At 34.7% G+C, this 15,765-nt stretch overlaps 1 protein-coding gene across 7 annotated transcripts in view; it reads left to right on the top strand.

The window, feature by feature from the left end:
• The window catches only part of HMCN1 (hemicentin 1), a 469,326-nt gene that overhangs the window by 378,496 nt on the left and 75,065 nt on the right, over positions 1 to 15,765 (top strand). For all 7 annotated transcript variants that reach the window (XM_023247312.2, XM_003999241.5, XM_019821722.3 and 4 more), the window contains 7 exons: positions 1,436 to 1,595; positions 3,642 to 3,766; positions 3,995 to 4,178; positions 4,768 to 4,865; positions 5,763 to 6,041; positions 11,607 to 11,803; positions 15,098 to 15,179. In XM_023247312.2, coding sequence (XP_023103080.2) covers positions 1,436 to 1,595; positions 3,642 to 3,766; positions 3,995 to 4,178; positions 4,768 to 4,865; positions 5,763 to 6,041; positions 11,607 to 11,803; positions 15,098 to 15,179 — 1,125 coding nt within the window. The remainder of the gene's footprint in view (positions 1 to 1,435; positions 1,596 to 3,641; positions 3,767 to 3,994; positions 4,179 to 4,767; positions 4,866 to 5,762; positions 6,042 to 11,606; positions 11,804 to 15,097; positions 15,180 to 15,765) is intronic.

Genomic DNA, 15,765 nt, shown 5'->3' with positions numbered 1-15,765 from the left:
ATATAATTGACATATGACATTGTATAAGTTTAAGTTGCACAGTGTAATGATTTCATAAATGTATATATTGCAAAGTAAGATTAAGAACCATCAACTAAAAACTAAAACTAGGAAAAATTGAAATAAATTTATGACTGTCGATGGTTTTTCTGATTAGGGATGCTTTGAGATTTTAGAAGCAAGATGAGGAAAATAACTATTCAGAGATTCAGGGTCAGGGATTATGTCTAATTTAGTTTAATGCATTAACAATAATAAGTGGTAATCATGGGTAATGTGGTATGACCAAACATTTCATCAGATACTTTATGTATGTAATCATATCTCAGGACTACAAATACATGTATAGGGCCTAGTCCAGTGATTGTCATATATTAGCTACTCATTTTAGGAGTCTCATTAAAACTCCTATTGATTTGACTAATTTAGTAACTGTAAATTCTGCAAATTTACGTAGGGATGTGCTGTTACATATTTAACAACTGACTCTGCAGACAAAAAGGTCCTTATTTGTAGCCAATCATTTGCCAGATTCTATGGTGTAATTATTCCCATTGTGACCCATTTCAAGCTCCCAATATGATGTCACTGAACATGGAGTAGGGAAGATGTATAAAATTGGCTCTTGCGAGCTGGTGTGCACTACCTCTAGCATACCACCATAATTATTTAGAAGAGGAATTCAGATGTGTTTCTGCTTGATACCATTGTCAATATTTTTATTAGACATTATTTCTCAATCAAATCATTAACGTGAAAAGCAAAGCTGGCTAGAAAGAGTATAGAAGAAATAATTGGATCTTGAAACCTACAAGTCTATCCATTGTTCAGAATGAATAATATTTAAATTGCATTATGAAGAGAGAAATAACCAACCTAGATACTCTTCTCAGACATTGATGCCAAGATTTCATAAAACACACTCCTGAGCTGTTCTAATTCTGAACTATATTGAGGATTTAATCTAAAAGTGATTCATTTGGCCAGGAAGGGTGCCCATGAGGTAGATTTGTCACTAGCTTGTGTGACTAAATAATTGTATCAATTTACAAATATAACAGGATTATTGAACTGTTTCCTCTAATCATTCCTCATTTAAAAGTAATTTATGGGGGCCCATAGGTAGCTCAGCAGGGTAAGCATCCAACTCTTGATCTCAACTCAGGTCTTGATCTCAGGGTTGTGAATTCAAGCCCCATGTTGGGCCCTACGCTGGACGTGAAGCCTACTTAAAAATAAAAAGAATTAAACATTAAAAATAAATAAGTATAAAAACAAATAAAATAATTTATGAGGATAACAATAGTTGGATCTTTAACCACAACCTAGGAAAAATATGAAATAAAGATGGCATTTTGTTCTATGATTCTATTGTATTCATTGGAATTTATAATCTTGTGTTTTGTTAATGAGACTCTTAATCATTTTCCCAAAGTTCCTCCAAGTATTGCTGGTGCTGAAATTGCAAGTGAAGTCAGTGTTCTTCTAGGGGAAAATGTTGAGCTGACCTGCATGGCAAGTGGCATTCCCACCCCACTTATTCAATGGCTTAGAGATGGAAAGCCCATAAATAGCAGTGAAACAGAAAGAATCCGGTATGTTTTAAAAGAATCTTTACATCATTAATTGTAAGATATTCTTCAATGCCTTTATTCTTCAAATTTCACATGAATAATACCAAATTCAGTGCCATGGGAATTTGGCAATCATTGTATTTAGAAAGAGAAAAGATAACATTTTGAAGAATTGGACACAGAAACCCTCCTTAGAGAATTGCTTAAAAGTGTGTGTGTGTGTGCGTGTGTGTGTGTGTGTGTGTGTGTGTGTGCGCGCGCGCATTTCCCTCATCCATCAGCATCAATGAGTGCTTGGCTCATTTTGCAAAACGAGACAATATCATCATAACCTAGTTCATTCCTTGTAGTGATTTGTCTAAATCCCACTTTCTGCTGGTACTTGTTTCCATGCAACAAACTATACAGAGATGAGATAATTACATGGTAAGGGCTTCCTGCTCCCACTTCCTTCTCCAGGGCTTCCTGCTCCTGCTACTTTCAAAAACAAATACCTTTAGAAGAACAGTCCAGAATTCTAATCTCTACTAGATTACTTCATCACAAAAGCCCCATTATATACACATATTTGAAGAATCAGATGCATGAATAAGCATTAATTAAATGTATTATACACTTTATAATTTTAAATCAATATTTTAGATTTAGGGTTTGGACTGTTTCTAGTCAATGAATTGAATATACATGATTTAAAAAATGATAAGTAAATGTTATTTTCTTTGAAGTCATTTTATATTAAAATTTAGATATTTGTTCCCTTTAGAAGATTGAGTACATTGCCAAATAATATTTTAGAGATACATTTTAAGTTTTATTTCTTTGGTGTGGACATATCTCAATAGTTAACAAGTATTTAATTATTTTTATTAAATCAACTGATATCAACCATATTGCAAGCCAAGCACCAGAAAGGTGGTAGGACCCAAGATCTTATGTAATATTTGCACCTAAGAATTTATGATCAGTCACTCGTCTCTTACAATAAGATCCCAAATGCACTTGTTCTTATATCTAACTTACTGATTATTTGTTAACAGCTCTGTAAATAAGTATGTATGGTTTGTAAGTGGAACAATTTGCCAATCAAATAAAGTAATTTTTTCAAGGTCAGCTTCCATTTCCCTTTGCTTATGGCAACTTGCTTTTTGTTTATTCATATGATTAAACTCATTTAATTTTAAAATTGATATTTTGAAAATGAAAAATACATTAGACTCAGATAATATTGTAATTTTTGGCAATCATATGTCATAACATGTTAGGGTAGAAGTGGAGCATTTACTTTTGACATTGGAAGATTCTAGTAAAATCACTATTGTAGGAATAACTTTAGAAAGCCATTTAATCTCTTTCTGAAACACAGGAAGTTTTATATCAAAGTTTTATTTGATAATTAATGGTGTGCAATAATCTTAACTTAAATATCTTTGACAATCTAACAGTATAGTTATTTACTATTATGTAATTCAAAGAAAAAGCTCTAGCAATGTGTAGAAAAACTTTTGCAAAATATACCTCTACAAAATAGTTGTCACAGTTTAAATAAGCTATCCTATTCTCCTTCCCATTAAAAATATTACTAAGTCATATATAGTTACTTTTTGGTATTTTTTTAGTTTCTTGTAACATTCTTCAAATTTCATACCAGAATTTAAAAAAAATTTTTGTTTAATAAATTTTGTTTAATAATTTTTGTTTAATTTTCTATGGGTAAGGAAAAAGTATATTAACTTTGAGAAAAACATGTCTTTGATTGGGATAGAGAAATTCCCAGTCTGATTTCATTCGTTTCCAGTTTTTCTCATAAGGAGGTGGCAGATATAGGACATGAATTTTAGTTGGTTCTGTAGAATTTCAGTTGGTTGCCTGAAATCTCCAGTTTCACTAGCTCTGAGTTTAACAGACCTCCGTATACTTAGTGAAAAAGATATGAACCATTATATATCCAAGATGAAGGTGCATTTTATGGTGGTATTTCTTTAAAGAACACAATAACCCAGAGTGAGTTTTCAAGCTCTAAGCTTCACATGAATCATCTCAGTGCCTTTATTGTGGCATTTTCTATAGGGTGACTGCAGATGGCAGCACATTAAACATTTACGGAGCTCTCCCATCCAATGTGGGGAAATACACTTGCGTCGCTACTAATCCTGCTGGAGAAGAAGACCGAATTTTTAACTTGAATGTCTACGGTAAATGTGAAATTTCACTCTCTTTTGACTATCCCACCTTAGGAATCTATCAGTAGAAATAAAAATTCTAGCAGTAGGTGTCTGGAGCATTTAGTTTTAAAATCTGACGTCACTGCTGTTTCCTTTTGGGATAAGCAGCAGTATGGGCAATTGTAGTTGAAATGATTTGAACTAGTAATGCACACCCCACCCATTCTCTCTCTCATTCTCATTTTCTGCGGGACATAGTTCCACCCGCAATTAGGGGTAATAAAGAAGAAGCAGAGAAACTAATGGCTTTGGTGGATACTTCAATAAATATTGAATGTAGAGCCACAGGGACACCTCTACCACAGATCAACTGGCTAAAGAATGGACTTCCTCTGCCTCTCTCCTCCCATATCCGGTTGCTCTCAGGAGGGCAGGTTATCAGGTCAGCTTTGATTATGTGTGATTTGCTAGACAGATAAAGTCACTGTGACTGTAGGCTTTAACCTCATCTAAATGGTGTTTAAGAAATGTTTTTTTCATAAGGTTTCGCTGTTGTTTATTTTTCCCTTTCACTATCTTTTTAGAAGAGAGAGGATAACAACAATAAAATTGAAATGGTTTTTTATTCTTATTTAAATGCTCACATTTTAGTAAATTTGTATAAAACAGGTCTTGCACAGACAGATGTATGTATCGCATATGTATTTCCAAGAACTACTATTTTAGATAAAACTTTCTATGGAAAGGTAATACGAAGATGCCTACCACAATCATGTGATTTTCATGTTAGCATCATTCTTTATTAATGTATATTTGAAAAATATTCACTCTTAAATTATATTTTTAATAGCATACTGTCATTGCCTGATTAACTTTGTGGAACAAATTGCATTTGAGGCATCTGTATTTTGTAACCCTCATAACTAAAATTTCCCAGCATAACTCATAATCTGTGTATAAATTAGAAATATTTTCTTTGTATATGTTGAATGGGATTAAATTATGAAATATGGGGTCAAATTGTTTTTCAGGATTGTGAGAGCTCAGGTGTCTGATGTTGCTGAGTACACTTGTGTGGCCTCCAACAGAGCTGGGGTGGATAATAAACATTATAGTCTTCAAGTTTTTGGTATGTCACGAAGATGCCCCTAGTATTTTACTGTGTGTCCAATATTAAGCAAAAGGCTTATATTTAGATATTGACATATCAGAAGAACTGGTAAAATACGATTTTAGTAACTAGGAAAGAATGTGTTTTCTCCCGAAGGGTCCATATTGGAACATACTATCTGTCAAAATACTCTTCTAACCTGGAATCTTGCATTAAGTCAAATCCAAATTTTTAAAAATTGCATTTCAATCCGAACACAAGGACCAGTCTTTTCATACAAAGAGAAAGTTCAGAATGTTTTCTAATAATATTAGTGGTACATTTAGAGTATTTAAAATATAAATGAATATGTGCATATATATGTCTTTGTGTGTGTATGTGTGTAGATGGAGAGACAACCTAAAACATTCCATTTCTGAAATACTAAGGTTTACTGGTCCAAATTTCTACATCCCAAAGAACATCTGAGAACAGTTAAGGAACTATTTACTACAGCCTACAAATGAATTTTGATGGATTATATAAAACTTACTCTAGAAATTGGTATTATTTTATTTATTCCACATGCAGCAGTTGAAAGTATACTTCTGTAATTATAATATGCATTATAACAAATTAAAGAGACAAACCTAAAAAGTTCAAAAATGGCCAAAACTTAAAACAGTTTAATTTTGTATGTTCTGCAAGAAAACAGTCCTGAGGTTTCATTGCTAATATTTTGGGAGATTACTATTTAGCCTATCCAATACCTTTTTTTATTATAGGCAGTAATTATTTATATGCTATTTTAAATTCTATATTTTAGTAGATCACAGAAATACTATATAACTAACTGAACCATAAAAATTTTTTTTAATCTAAGTTGGTCTCAATTTATAATAGATGTGTAAGTTTTACCTGTTGTTTTCTATATAGTGCCACCAAATCTGGACAATGCGATGGGAACAGAGGAGATCACAGTTGTCAAGGGTAGTTCTGCCTCCATGACGTGCTTTACAGATGGAACTCCAACTCCCAGGATGTCTTGGCTTAGAGATGGCCAGCCTCTGGGTCTTAATACCCGTCTAACAGTAAGCACTCAAGGAATGGTTCTTCAGCTTGTCAAAGCAGAGACTGAAGATTCAGGAAGGTACATCTGCATTGCCTCAAATGAAGCTGGAGAAGTCAGCAAACACTTTAACCTGAAGGTCCTGGGTAGGTAAACATTCGATAATTGGGAAACAAGTGACAATAGAGATTTAGTAAATAAATGTAATTCTTAGAATCACTTACTACAGCGACAAAATTTATAAATATTCATTGCATTTCACATTTCTGTTTTGTAATTTACCTAGGTTTACTCTGTGTGTGTGTGTGTGTGTGTGTGTGTGTGTGTGTGTTTATTTTATTTTCGAGACAGAGCATGAGCAAGGGAGGGGCAGAGAGAGAGGGAGACATAGAAGCCGAAGCAGGCTCCAGGCTCTGTGCTGACAGCTCAGAGCCTGACACGGGGCTCAAACCCACAAACTGTGAGACATGACCTGAGCCAAAGTTGTACGCTTAACCAACTGAGCCTCCCAGGCATCCCTACTCTTTTTTTTTTTTTAATTTTTAATGTTTATTTTTAAGAGAGAGAGAAACAGAGTGGGAGCAGGGGAGGGGCAGAGAGAGAAGAAGAGGCATACAGTCCAAAGCAGGCTCCAGGCTCTGAGCTGTCAGCACAGAGCCTGACACAGGGCTTGAACCCACAAACCATGAGTTCATGCCCTGACCTGAAGTTGGATGCTTAACCGACTGAGCCACCCAGGTGCCCCTATCTAGGTGTACTCTTACCTGAAGCATGTTAAATTTAAATTATTTTGTTTCCCCTCTGTTTAAAAGATGAAAACTTCTACTTGTAAAAGGTTATTCATTAACAAAGTCATACAACCAATCGCTAAGCAGATTTTTAAGTTTTTTCAAGAACGAAAAGCTCTTGATAAATTGCAATTTGATGGAAAAGCATAGTATGTATACTATTTTATGTTCTTTCACACAATCTTTCCAAGTGATCCAATTATAGATGATAGTTATCATAGTCATTTCAAAGAGTCTACTTCCATTTACTCTTGTGTGCATTAAAATGAATATTTGAAATGAGTATTACAATGTTCTACACACAATTACTATAAAGAGAAAACACCCCATTTGCTTGAAGTAAAAAATTTTGACTTTGGAAGAGAAATGAGGATGAATGAGATGAACTATTTTAATAATTAATTATTTTTGGAGTTTAGTTTGTTTTTTCACTACAATGTCCATAAAACATCAGCCTCCTCAGCAAACAAAATGTACCTCACAAGGAACAATAAGAATAATTTTGGCAGGAGGCTAGCCTATGTTTTCAGGATGCCCTGTAATCTTTCTCATAGTACCTATACCAATTTAATCATTTGGATAACGTTAAAAGTCTGCTTCATCCTTAGTTAAGCTCTGTGATGGGCAGTACCCATCTTTCTTATTGCTGTATTCCCAAGATTTAGCTTGGCATTTGACACGTGAGGTTTATTCGTTGGATTGAATCGAATGGAATTAGATACTTGCTAGCTGCATTAAAGGGGGTTTTAACTGGGGCGCCTGGGTGGCTCAGTCGGTTAAGCGTCCGACTTCGGCTCAGGTCATGATCTCGTGGTCCGTGAGTTCAAACTCCACGTCGGGCTCTGTACTGACAGCTCAGAGCCTGGAGCCTGTTTCAGATTCTGTGTCTCCCTCTTTCTCTGACCCTCCTCTGTCCATGCTCTCTCTCCCTCTCTCTCTGTCCCAAAAATAAATAAACATTAAAAAAATTTTTTTAAATAAATAAAAGGGGTTTTAACTATAGAGGGAGGCATAATACTATCTAAACAAACAAAGAGGAGACTGCGGTGTAGACAGGTGTTCCATAGAATGAAGGGTGGTAGGGGAGGTGCTACTCCAGGGTATTTAGAGACAAAAGACACAAGAAAGTGTGCATCTTTAAGGAGGGGTGGAGTAACAAATTCCGGTACACCAATTCACAGAGTATCAGGAATAACAAGAGATGACAGAAATGTGATCTTGTACATTGACTATACATTATGTGCCAGGCATGTTTCTAGTCATCATGCAACAAAGAAGTGGTGAACACCTACCATGTATGCAACATATGGCCCGGTCCAATACATGGCAGTGTGGTAAGAGAGAAAGCATACTCCTCTAGGAATTCAAGAACCCAGCAGCAGAATCACAACCCAGAGCATTTCTCAACGTAGAAAACGAAGGAAGAAAATATCAGTGATACTGTTAGCATAGTGTACAAAGAACAACCTTTTTAGCTGCAGGGTTTATAAGGATAATATTTTCTTAAAACAGATTTGAAAACTGGCTCAGCAGAAAGATGAGAAGTTTCAGCATTTCAACATCTGTTGAAAGCTAATTCCATTAAAAACCTGAAAAGCTCTTTACTTGGATCAGCACTACACTCCAAATCTGAAAGTAACCATCTTAACCTGGGGAACGGCTATTCTTAGCTTAATGCTCTCCACATGGTGGGAGGTGTCATGGTGTATTAGTGGTTCTGAAAAGTCCAATGTAAGAAGAATGATGAAAACAAGGGAAAATGCTCATACAAAGTAAAGCTAAGGAGTTTCGACAGGGTCCAGGCTGTGAAGGGGTTTGTTGACCACATTAAGAGTTTGGTTTTTATCATAGAACAATGGGAAGCCATTAAAAGTTCTAGTAAGTGGAATGCCATAAGTAGAGTTGCAGTTTGATAAGACCACTCTGAGTGCAAAGTGGAGAGCTACTTGGAGCAGGACAAGAGTGGATTCTGAGAGACCCATGTATTATTAGGAATTGTGTTTGGCTGTGAATAGCAGAGGCTAAGTATGGCAGCTTGAACAAGTAACTTTTGTTTTTCTTGCTGAGTAAGATGTCTAGAGGTAGGCAGTAGCTGTGTTGGTTAACCAGTTCAGATATTTACAGTTCTCTTGCCCTTTACATCATGGTTGTCAGTGATCATGCATTGTGTGCTCACCACCAGCATGCATCAGTAGATTCAACAACAGAACAGGAAAAATAGGTAGGGTGAAGAGTTGTTCCTCTAGAGATTTTCTTAGAAGTCCCACAAAACCACTTCCATTTATATCTCATTGCTCAGAATCGTCACATATCACTCCATCTACTATCTACTACAGAGGCTAGGAAATGTAGTTTTTACTGATAGCCCCAACAAAACTGACTCTGATAATGTGAAAGAAACAAAGAGGTAGATAATATTGGGTGGGTGCCTAGATCCAGAAAAGAGGCGATGTTAGTCCAAGTAAATAGTATTGTAACTCAGATTAGTAATGGAGGTGAGAGGAAAAATGTATTTAGAAATGATTTCAGGTAGAAGTAGTAGGACTTACATGAGGATTTGGACATAGGAGAGTGATGAAGAAGAAGATATCAAAAATGACTCCTAGTTTCAGGCTTATGTGACTGAATGAATAAATGCAGGAAATGCTGGAAAGGGACCAGGTTTGGAGGGATAAGATAACAGGTTCAGTCTGAATACATGTTGAGAGTGAAGTAGTGTCCAAATACTTCACTGGAGATGTTTATCTGATAATTAGATTTATGGGTCTTGAGCTCGGAAGAGAGATCTAAGCTAAAGTCATAAGTTCTGGAGTCATCAGAGTATGTGCACATCCTACTCTGTCCAAAGTATAAGACATATGAACAAGTCCCAGAATAAAATTGTTCACAATCACTTAACATCTGTAAGACCTGGTGACCGGGGTTTGAATCAGGTGGGAGCATGTTGTTTCTATTACGCTGCTGTTGTTTTCAATCTAGTGACTGTAAGCTTTTGAGGCTAAAGGCTATGCCTGATTAGTCTTTGCATCCACAGCGATTGGCACATGGTAAATAACCAATAAGTAAAAGGAATAAAGAATTGACTGTAAGTCAAATGGAAAATCAGATAAGTGCTTTTGAGTGATACGGGATAGAAATTTTATTGTTGATGTTGAGAGAATCAAGAGAGGATTTATAGTTTTTAGAGATAAATTTAATGACCTTAATGTGACCTTGATAGTATTTGAACATGCTCAGTTACGGGATGGGGCTATTGGAGAATGTTCCAGTAGAAGGAATAACATTAGTAAAGTCACAGAGCAAGAAAAGACTGGACTTGTTGAGAGAAAAGAAGTAGTCTAATTTGAAGCCTAGGTTACATATAAGTATATTAAAAGTACATGATGTTATAAAGATAAAGGCCTTATGATGAAGCTTTGGAAGCCATGATAAGGAGTTTTTCTTTAATTCAGTAAGCAACATGGAGACACTGAAATACTTTAAATAAGAAATTGTGGATCATTCTAAAATGCACTTAATAAAATGGATTTTGACAGCAATACATAAGATGGAAGAAAGTAAAAAAGAACGGGTCAGTGGTTAAGAAACTCTGACTTCTTCATTACAATCTGAAAAGGAGTACAGATTTAATGTATTATCTTTCCCCAGAAAGGAAAATGAAAACCATGGGTGGATATTTTTCTTTAAGTAAGCAGGTTTTAATAATACCAATAGCTGGGTGGTGGGTAATGAGGAGGGCTCTTGTATTGAGCACTGGATATTGTATGTAAGTGATGAATCACTAGATTCTACTCCTGAAAACAATATTACACCATATGCTAACTAACCAGAATTTAATAAAAATTTGAAGGAAAAAAAATACCAAGAGCTGTGGTAGACATTGAAATAGTAATAACTTTTTTAAAACCTTTAATTATAAAATAAAACATATTCAGAAACACAAGAGAACTGTGTAGTTTATAGATTATCTCATCGAATGCTCACCATGATCCTATTAGTTAAATAATAGTGCTGTCCTTATTTTAGAGGTTTGCCCAAATGCACTAACCTAATAATTGTTGGAGCCAGGACTCCAAACTCAGGCTCTTTGACTCCAGATGTTCTGCTGTAAACCTCTGTTCTAAACTGTGTGCCTGATTTAAAAAAAAAAAAAAAGTCTAATCCTTGGAGCTGTCCAACAACTATTTTGGCTGCCTTGTGAAATAGTAAACTGGAAATGTTCATAGAAAACTTGAATGATCATTGTATGGAAAGACTGTTTTAAAGGGATTCCTAAACTTGAGAGTAGTTGGACTAAGGAACGTTAATGTTTCTTCCAAGTGTTTAGATTCTTTAACATCCTCTTGAGAAAGGTAATTTAGAAATATAAATAACAAAAAAGGAAATTATTTCTGCCCAGACATAACAAATGTGTTTTATGCAGAAATAGTCTCCAAATGTAACCGTTTTTTCTTCTGCTTAGTCATTGTTTCCTCCTACAGTTCTGCACGGAAAAGATGATAGCAAAATTCCATAACATTTGCCTGTTGCTTTAAACAATAGATATCTAGAAGGTACAAAAACACACTGCTATGGTTAAGTATGTCTCCTTAAACAATGATACAAGATGGCTTTAGTTTTTATTATTTTCAAATCTTTGCAGTTAGGTAAGACTCCTCTAATTATCTGAATCCCAAATGCTGAGCTATAAGTACCTTTCCATTTACTTCATGATCTATAATAGGCATGATCTGTCCCTCTTAAAATAGTGCCAGTGACAACGGGTAATAGCGTGTAGGAATTATTTTGGTATCTTTCTTTTAACCAATTTATATTATAAGAACATACATTTGAGTTGAATTTTCTTTTAAAGTTTTTCTAATCAGCAGTATTTTATCAAACAGCAAGTTTATTTTGTTGTTGTTTTTAATTCCCTTTAAATAGAACCACCTCATATCAATGGATCTGAAGAACCTGTAGAGATATCAGTGATTGTTAATAATCCACTTGAACTTAATTGCTTTGCTTCTGGAATTCCAACTCCTAAAATTACCTGGATGAAGGATGGAAGGCCCCTCCCACAGACAGAACAGATACAAACTCTTGGAGGTGGAGAGGTCCTTCAAATATCTAGTGCCCAGGTAAGTGTCAAAATCAAAAAGTTATTTAATCCTGGGTTAAACCTCTCACTTGCTAATGGAGAAATTATGTTTCAGAATCCAAATCTCAGATACAAATCAAGTCCAAAGACACAGATCTCTCTCTGTAACCTTAAAAATGGGTAAATTGGTTCTATGGTATGCCTGATTGGGTAGACACAAGGTAACATGACTAAAAGAGCAGTAGGAGTATCATATTAAATTCAGAAGAAAGCAAGATGCTTTAATTTCTGCAAATTTTTCTCAGTGCTATAAGTGATAATATATTTCCTGAAGCTCTTAATTTGTACCATGCAGCCCTTGACAAAAGTGGCAAAAAACAATCCAACATATATACATATGAGGTCTGAAAGAGCATTTCTGGTCTCCAAAATGAACTAGGAGACATACGAATCTGAACAGATACAATTTTTCAATCAATTCAGTAAAATTGACTGTTCTTTTAGTTTGTGTTTAAAGAAATTCATCCAAAATTAAAAATATTAAAGAGAAGCATGTCTGGGATGTCTTATTATAACAATCTTCTGTTTTACTAACAAAGACAAACCTTATATTACAGATATTCTCCATCTGTGCCCTAATACCCTCATCTGTAACTTTGGGATAAAAATAGTAATAATACCTAACTCCTACACTTGAGAATTTCAGAGATCATCTAACATGATGTGCCTAGACTGGTGCCATAGGCATGTAGTAATGTTAAATAGAGTTAGATGGAATTGTTGTTTTTCCTGCTGCTATTGTCATTATCATAATCATTGTTCCTTTAAACCTGGAATAACAAATTATTTAATTATATTCTGTGTGCTTTTTCACTGAGAAAAGAGGAAGGAAAGGGAGCCGGAAAAAGAGAGCTAAGGGTTATAAATTGTCTACTGTGTCAGTCCTATGTTCAGCTCTGGGCTCTATCACACCAATGACTCTCATGACAACTCTTTGAGGCAATGTCTTTATCTCCACTCTACACAGCCAGGAACAGGCACAGAGAGATTAGTACTTGCATGACAAGTTTGGTGATAGAGCTGGGTCTCGATCCTACATTGGGTTCAAAAGCCTTACCAGTGGAACTCAGCACATTTCTGGTTTCAGTATCAAGGAGAACACGCCTTCCATTCCCCTCTTTTCTCTCCAACAAACATTGCAGTAACTCAGAGGAAACTCGAGTTAAATTGTTAAACCACTTACTGAATGAAAACCCTTGAATGTTATAATTTCAACAGATAACAGATCCAGAAGAATTTTGTAACATAAAGGGAAAGGAAACTGTGTGGAATCGAATTATAAAAACAAAGAAATGATGGTAAATAAACCCTAAATGAAGATTAAGGCCACATCACAGTAGGTCTTAAATGGAAACATTATATAGTTGGGTTGTAACAAAAGGAGACAAAGATCCCACAGAGTATTAGTTGGTGACCCACATGCACTAGCTATTGTGGAGAATACGAACATAATACATAAAACATGTCTCAGCCTTCCAGAAGTTTCCAGTTGTCTAGACTACATAAAACTACACACATGATAAAATTAGGAAAAGAAACAGTTAAAAAAAAACATTCAAGATATTTTCAAAGTAGAAAATTAAATATTATTAACTCCCAAGACTGATCTTGGGTCCTCTGCTCCTCTGTGTTTTCACAACATTTTGTACGTATCTCTATTATAGCACTTACTACATTAAATTTCACTTATCTGAACTTTGTCTTTTCGTGTATGCAACTATAGCATATAGTTATGACTGGCACATAGTGGATGCTTTGCAAATTCCAAATTGTGTGCTAGAGACAAGAGTTTCCTAAAATATCTTCCATCAAACGCTAGTTCTGTGAGTTATTCCACTGGGGGAAATTCTGTGACCAAATACAGTTGGAAAACCTTACATACTATACCTTCCTCTTCTTTGTGAACCATAGTGCATGTCAACAATTCCACAAAATACTGCTCTAGAGAAATATGATTAACTGTACCTTTTCAAACCCTCTATAAACAGAACACAGTTTAGAAAATGTAGCTAAATATAATGACTGTAGGCATGCAGAAGGGCACAGGTTGTCAGGAAATATTTATTGGAGGAGGTAAAGACTTAAGAGTAAACTTGAATGATAGTTCAAGTTTGGTTTAAGTCAAAACAATTGGGGGTGAGCAATATTAACTGGGAATAAAATTAGTTGATATTGCTAATTAGTTGATATTGCTAAATTAGTTGATATTTCTCTAGTTGATAGAGAAAAGTTGATTTTTAAAGGTTTTAGACATTGATGGTAAATTCATAAATTATTCTCCAGGCAGTAGTCCATCATTTTGAATTCTTAATTGAAGGATTATGTGAGTGTCGTGCTTTTTAAAGTTGCATTTAAGTATTTTTGCAAACATACCAGTCTTAAATTTTTTCAAAGGAGTTTTTGCAACCTACAAAACAGTTTTTCCATAACTTATAAAGTCAATTTTGAATGCAAGAATTCAAAAACTCACAATATTCTAGTAATGTTCAAGTAGTAAAAATAAATGAAAACGGGATTTTTCTGCTTTTCCAAAATACATTTTTCACAGAAGTAAGATCATCTGTTTCCCAGAGTATATTTTATGGGTACGTAAGCATGGGCTGTGTCTACACAATGTCAAACATATGAAGGAAGGCTCACACTTTCAGTGGAAAGTATGCACAGGGTTTTTAAAGAAATGTTTCTGGTTTTAGTCAGATACGAGTAGATTATTCTGTCAGTCTGACACTGTTTACAGCCGGGTTACATAATATAGCTCTTTTGTTTCACCATGTTTACCAAAGGTAGGTTCAAAATATGGTATTAATGTACTTTATTTAAATAACCTGATATTTTATTTGTTTACTTAAATTGCATTTTATTTTCTTCAGGAAGATGCCAGTTGAACTTTTAAATGGCAGATACCATTTAAATCGATAAATACTAACGGGTTCAATAAACATTGTATATCTAGTCTGTCATCTATGGTGTGGGGTCCTACATACATCTGCCTTTTCTGTGATCATTAAATATACCTAACATGCAAATGTTCTGAAATCAAATATTGAAACCCTCTTAAAACATCGTTTTATATATGATAGAGATGCCAAGCAGTGCTCACTACCAGAGTGCTAATCACAAATGTTAAAATAGTTTATTAAATTTTAATTGTTGTGCTATCCTAAATGATACCTTGCTTTGTGTGAGACTTTTACATTCATTCTAGTAAATACTTATTCTCGTCACTGAAACTGACGAGTTAACATTGTGTAATTCACCTATTTGGATTTTGCAGGTGGAGGATACAGGAAGGTACACATGTCTGGCATCCAGTACTGCAGGAGATGATGATAAAGAATATTTAGTGAGAGTGCATGGTAAATTTGGCAAAATTTCCTACCATCTATCATATTCCTAATTAGAAGCCATAATTTATGGAGCATGAGCAACTCCATCATATGTTTCTACATAAGGAAATATATATTTTGCAAATCTGGTTCTTATATTTGGCTGACCAAGTCCTTCTTGAAAAACTTCCGTGGACTTTTTGACTTATTTATTTTGTTCCTGCACAAATAATTCATGGTTATTGATTTCCAGTCACAGAATATAAATTACAATAAATAAGAAAATATGTCACCCGGTCTTACCACACAAAGGCCTTTTTGCATACAGATGTCGCAGAAATGTCTCATATGACATGTAGTATTTAACTTCATTTTCATCTCTCTTAATGGCATTATGAACATGTTTTCGTGTGAAAAACCATATTTTTATAATAATTTTTAGTGATGGCCTAGTGCCCCATTTTATGAATATGCCATAATTTATTTAATCTAGTCCCTATTTTCGGATATTTAAACTGTTCTGTTTTCACGAGTATATGCAATACTGTTATAGACATCTTTGTATATATATATTGTCCTGTTTCCTTAATTAGTTTATTTTGATAAATTTCTGTAA

The sequence above is a fragment of the Felis catus genome, chromosome F1, assembly GCF_018350175.1.
Source record: "Felis catus isolate Fca126 chromosome F1, F.catus_Fca126_mat1.0, whole genome shotgun sequence".
Taxonomy (NCBI): Eukaryota; Metazoa; Chordata; class Mammalia; order Carnivora; family Felidae; genus Felis; species Felis catus.
This window is presented reverse-complemented; position numbering and strand designations above follow the sequence as displayed.